At 42.5% G+C, this 6,000-nt stretch overlaps 1 protein-coding gene across 2 annotated transcripts in view; it reads left to right on the top strand.

Annotated features, from left to right (window-relative positions):
* The window catches only part of LOC120534456 (gastrula zinc finger protein XlCGF8.2DB-like), a 45,257-nt gene that overhangs the window by 14,754 nt on the left and 24,503 nt on the right, over window positions 1-6,000 (top strand). Inside the window, exon 2 of one of the 2 annotated variants that reach the window (XM_039762040.1) lies at window positions 2,312-2,600. In XM_039762040.1, coding sequence (XP_039617974.1) covers window positions 2,370-2,600 — 231 coding nt within the window. In that variant the 5' untranslated portion in view covers window positions 2,312-2,369. Of the gene's footprint in view, window positions 1-2,311; window positions 2,764-6,000 lie in introns of both variants that reach the window. The other variant, XM_039762041.1, reaches the window with a different exon arrangement.

Raw genomic sequence — 6,000 nt, 5'->3', positions numbered from 1 at the left:
TGACAAGGATGAATGTCGCAGGCGGCTTGTGATCTCGCACTTGTAGTTGTTCATTAAATGCTTTTCTGATGATCAGATGGAAACGGGTGCACGTTGCTGGTGCCCTCTTCAGACATCACTCTGTTCCCTTCTCCTGACATCTTCATCCCTTCTTCTTCTCCCTCCTGTGTCGCTCTTCAGACGAGGCTTATTTATTATAAAATTCTGCCAGAGGGTTTTGTAAGATGTGATTGTTAGATATTCTGATTGGCTGGCTATCAATATGATGAATGAATTCACTGTCCATTTTTCCAAACAATAAAACTTTTTTGATGTTGCTTAATACCTCTTCCTTTCCCAGCCTGTAAAATAATTTAACTCCTTGTTGTCCCAGATGCCCAGGTTATAAACTGTTCAATAGCCTTAGGCACGAGCATGTCTTCCTTTCTTTGTCGTAACAGCTGTTTTAAAAGTGAGCTACAATGGGGAAGAGGATATGCTTTAATGTGTCCTGAAGTTAGTTCATCTGTTGTTGTGTCTTGAACAAAATATCTAAATGTACAGATTTTGTACCCCACAACAGTGTGATTGTAAGAAGATATCCACCCGGGGGAGTAAATGCGAACATTAATTTTACTTTAATTTTTTTTTTCATTTTTATTACTATTTAATTTAATATTGTTTCTTCGTATCAGTATACTGCTGTTGGATTATGTGAATTTCCCCTTGGGATTAATAAAGTATCTATCTATCTATCTATCTATCTATCTATCTATCTATCTATCTATCTATCTATCTATCTATCTATCTATCTATCTATCTATCAATCAATCAATCAAATAAGTGATTAGGACCTTTTTAGTTTGCATGTCATTGTATTTAGCTATGCCATAATGATTAGTGCGGTGTCACTGACAAGTAACCAGACCATTGACAAGTTCTCCAATCTCAGTATGATACAGCACTGTCTTTACTCACCTTTTTAATCTTTTTTCTGAGTTCTTTTCCAATCGAATTACCTCATCAAGGCACTCTATGAAAGAGAGGGTCCGAAAAAACTCTGAATTAAATTGTTGTTAAGTTTGACTCTCCCAACAGCATCCCAATGAACACAGGCACCTCACTGGCTTAAGGAGAAAAGACCAACTTTGTGTAACTGCTCAAGCCAGCGTGCCAGACACAAAGCTTGCTGGGCGGACATTAGGCATGAGAGCAAACTGTGTTGCACTGAATATCAATATATAAAATAATTCTATGCGTAATGGTCATAACTGAATCCTACTTAAGTACATATATACGGCCATAGCCTGCAGCTCGGTCGCCGTGTGAGGCGGAGTTGCGTCCCCCATCACCACGCCTCCCACATAATTGAGTGCCTGCCCATATAAGGCCGTCTGTCAGCAGCAATCCAATAGACACGCTGCCCCCTACGAGGCGTTTGTCATGCCTAAGATGAATACGATATTCGTGAGATACAAGTTTAGTGAGAAGACGCAAGGTATAAACGAGACTTTTGATCACTTTGTAACGGAGTTAAAATTGCTGGTGAAGGACTGTGCTTATGCAAACGTAGATTAGATGGTAAGGGATAGAATAGTGCCAATTCAAATTGTGTGTTTTTGTGACACTGTCACATTACTGAAATGAAACACAACGGGAAACTAACATTTCTTGAACACAGGGAATTTAAAAATCTGATTGAAAAACAGCAACAAAATTTGAATATGACAAACTGACTGCACTTTACAGATCTGTTATTTACTGCCTGTATCATAATGCAAAGGAGAAAGCACACAACATGGACAGTAAAAGAGAGCACACACACGTTTAACTTAGTGAATTGCTTCCTCAGATGAGTACAGCGAATCACAATTTTGTTCCATAAATGCACCACTGCATCCCCAAGCTTTTTTTCAAGCTAAACTTTTTTTGGAACCACAAAAGCACAAACTTAGTATATTGGAAGAACAACAACAGTTTATTTTGTCTATAGCCCAAACTTGCGCAAGGAATGACTCTGTGGGCTTTAACAGGCCCTGTTTTTTGACAGACCTCCAGCCTTAACCCCCTAAGAAGGCAAAAGACCCCCCCACAAAAAGGAAAAGGAAATTCAGAGAGAGAGACATCCCCTTCCAGGTAGGTTGGGTGTGCAATGGGTGTCAAAAATGGGGCAAATGCAACACACAAAACAGAAGACAAATAATTATATGAGTTGAACTGAATTATAAGACTTAATGTAAACCTTAACTGAGAGGGTGTTTCCAAAATGAATGCAAATGCCTTTAGATCTGAAGGCTAGTTTTGTTCAAATGATATCCCATTTTCTTCACAGGGAGAAAGAAAATGCTGCCGATTACTGTAACATGTAGGTGGATGTGAAAGAGAAGACAATGGATGGCATGGAGAAAAGAATCTTAAATATTAAGGCAGAGGACTGTGAGTGGGAGTCTGTATACATTAAACAGGAGAGACTGGGCATTAAGGATGAGGAATATGAAATGGAGTCGGTGGGCATTAAAGAAGAGGCTCAAGAAAAGTCTATCAGCATTGAGCTGCACAAATATAAATGTATGGAGAGTGTCCAGGAAGATGACAATCATGACGAGTATCAAGGTGGAGCGGTGAGTGGGTCAGTCTTTTCTCAAAGCATTCACTGTTCATCTTCACAGCTGTCTATCAGTATGAAGTCTGAATCATTAGAGTCCGACACAAAGAGGACTGAGGAAATGTCACCTGTTGGAACTCAAGAAAATCAGCCACCACCTACAAATAAGCCCGGAGCAAGTAAGTGTAAAGTGAAAACATTAGCAGGCTTTAGGGTCAGGGCTTATAGACCCTTAGGGTCTTTGTGCTTTTTATGAGAAACTTGGAAATGAAGTGTTTTATGGTGTTGTGTTTTATGTCTTTGTTGTTAAGTTTAGCAAATTGCTTCTCTCATATTATGCTTGTACCAGTAACGGCGTACTTCACGATAGTGTGCAGTGAATACACTTGACATATAGTTTTCATTCTCTTTCCCTGTACGTTTAGCACTCATTTGCTCAGAGGTTGATGCACTTGTTGCTTCCTGAGCAGCTCTTGTTTTCTGCACTCTAGCATCCCACTTCTTTTCTTCTTCTTTTGGCATCTAAGTCAGTTTTTGTGTTGGAATTACTTAGTACGTTTTTCTTAATTTTTCACTTAAGCTTGCACTTAAGTGATCAATCTGCCTGAAGAATGATTTAAGATATGAAGTGGTAGAGGAAGTGATGGCAAAGGTGGTAGGGATGAGAACGGCGCCCATACGCATGCACCACATGGCCTGCTGCCCACTTCCGAGTGCTGATTCTACAGTAAAATAAAATAGAAATAGAAAGAGTAATACAAATCATTACCCCGAAAGTGGGCAGTAGAGGTCACGTAGTTTATGTGTGCCAAATTTCAGGTCAATAGATCAAACGGTTTGCAAGCTACAATACAATACATACAATTTATTTTTGTATAGACCAAAATCACACAAGAAGTGCTGCAGTGGGCTTTAACAGGCCCTGTCTCTTGACAACCCCCAGCCCTGACTCTCTAAGAAGACAAGGAAAAACTCCCAAAAAATCAATGAAATGATCAATCAAAATCTTTATTGTCATTGTTGCAATGAGACATTGTACAATGACATTTTTAGGTGCAATTTTCCAGTGCAGAAAAAAAATAAAAACAAAACACGATTGCTCAAGTTACAACTAAAATAAGGGAATAAAGTAAGTATTCAAAATTGTCCATAACAGCAGAACAATGATTTCCACTCATACATACATTCATACATTATATTGCACTTGTCCCTTATCTAATGTTAACTTAGAATGAAGGTGCACTCGGTCAGATTGACCACTTAGCAGCATTCAGCATGGTGATGGCTGAAGGATAGAAACTGTTTCTCAGTCTATTTGTCTTAGTCTTTATGGGTTTGAAACGCCATTCAAACAATGCATGTCCTGGGTGTGATGGGTCCTGAAGAATTTTCTTGATGTTCCTGAGACAACGGGAACTATGTAGTTCTTCTAGTGAGGGGAGAGGACAACCGACTATCTGCTGGGCGACTTTAATGACCCTGTGGAGCTCTTTCTTTTGTGCTACTGTGCAGCTGAAGAACCACACACAGAGACAGTAGACCAGGATGCTCTCTACTGTGCAGCGGTAAGAGGACACCAGCAGTTTCTCAGGGATGTTGTTCTTCCTGAGAACCCTTTTGGGCCTTCTTCACTACCTCAGCAGTGTGTGTTCCCCGGGCCAAGTCCTCCATAATGGTGACTCCCAAGAAGCGGAAGTCTGAGACCCTCTCCACAAAGTCCCCATTGATGATGAGTGGCTGGATGTTGTCTGCCTTCTTCCTGAAGTCCACGATGAGCTCCTTGGTCTTGGTTATATTTAGGAGCAAGTTGTTATTCCTACACCATGTTGCCAGCCGCTCCACCTCACACCCCCCCTCCCAGGCAGAGATGAGCCCTAATACCATGGTATCATCAGCGTAACAATGGTGTTATTGTGGTGGACAGGAATACAATACAATTATGGGTGTAGAGGGTATAGAGCAGGGGGCACAGCACACAGCCCTGTGGGGAGCCATTGCTGAGGCTGGTGGGTGTGAAGATGTAGGGGCCCACTCTAATCCTAAAGTTACGATCATTCAGGAAGTCCTTGATCCAAAGGCAGGTGGAGTGTGGAAGCCCTATGTCTGACAATTTGGTCACCAGTCTGTGGGGTAAAATGGTATTAAAGGCAGAGCTTAAGTCTATGAAGAGCAGCCTTGTGTAGCTCCCCTGCTGCTCCAGATGGGACAGAACAGCATGGAGAACAGTGACCACAGCATCGTCTGTAGACCTATTTGCTCTGTAGGCAAACTGGTGCGGATCAAGTATGGGAGGAATGGATGACATGATGTGGTTCCTGATAAGCTTCTCGAAGAACTTCATAACCACAGGGGTCAGTGCAGCTGGCCTGTAGTCATTAAGACTGGTGGCGGTCTGTTTCTTGGCCAGAGGCACTATGACAGAGGATTTCAGGCAGGATGGCACAGTGGACTGAGACAGAGACTGGTTGAATAACCTGGTGAAGACCCCAGCCAGTTTGTCTGCACAGTCTTTCAGCACGCATCCTGAGATGCTGTCAGGTCCAGCTGCCTTTTGTGGGTTGACAGCCCACAGTGCGTGTCTCACCTTGTGCTCCCCCACTGTGAAGATGGTGCTGTTTTTTTGTTATCTGGATGGGGTCTGGCTGTTTCTGGTGGATCCACTTCAAACTGGCCAAAGTAGTGGTTCAATTCCTCAGCCAGCGATAAATCACCTCCCACAGCTCTGGGACTGGTCCTGTAGTTGGTTGTATGCTGGACACCCATCCACACTTGCCTGCTGTTGTTGCTATCCAGATTTTCCTCGATCTTCTTTTTGTAGTCTGACTTGGCCTCTCGAATGCCCCTCTTTAGGTTGGCATGGGCTGTACTATAGAGACCCTTGTCACCAGACCTGAAGGCAGTGTTCCTCTTTTTCAACAGCCTCTGGACTTCCCTGGTCATCCAGGGCTTCTGATTGGGGTAGACTCGGATATGTTTATCCACTGTGACAATGTCTGTGCAGTTCTTAATATAGCACAGTACGCTGTCACTACTATAAACACTTCAAGGTCTGGGTGTTCAAAGATGTCCCAGTTGGTCCTACTGAAACAGTCCTGCTGCTGCTCAGAGGCTCCATCTGGCCAAGTGGAATGTATGCTGGGATTAGAAACGGTGGTGTGTGGTCGGATTTTCCTAGGTGAGGTAGCGGTGTAGCCCTGTGGCCCTGTTTAATGCTTATTTAGACTTTATCCAAAGTGTTAGCTCCTCTAGTGGCACACTTGACATGCTGATGGAATTTAAGGAGCACAGGTTTTAAATCCACATGGTTAAAGTCCCCAGCAACGATATACACAGCATCATGATGACAAAATATTGTTGTGATCAGCGTCATTCCCTCCACCCAATTAACATCTCTGTTTTATCGATGTTTAAAGACA

The sequence above is a fragment of the Polypterus senegalus genome, chromosome 8, assembly GCF_016835505.1.
Source record: "Polypterus senegalus isolate Bchr_013 chromosome 8, ASM1683550v1, whole genome shotgun sequence".
NCBI lineage: Eukaryota > Metazoa > Chordata > Cladistia > Polypteriformes > Polypteridae > Polypterus > Polypterus senegalus.
This window is presented reverse-complemented; position numbering and strand designations above follow the sequence as displayed.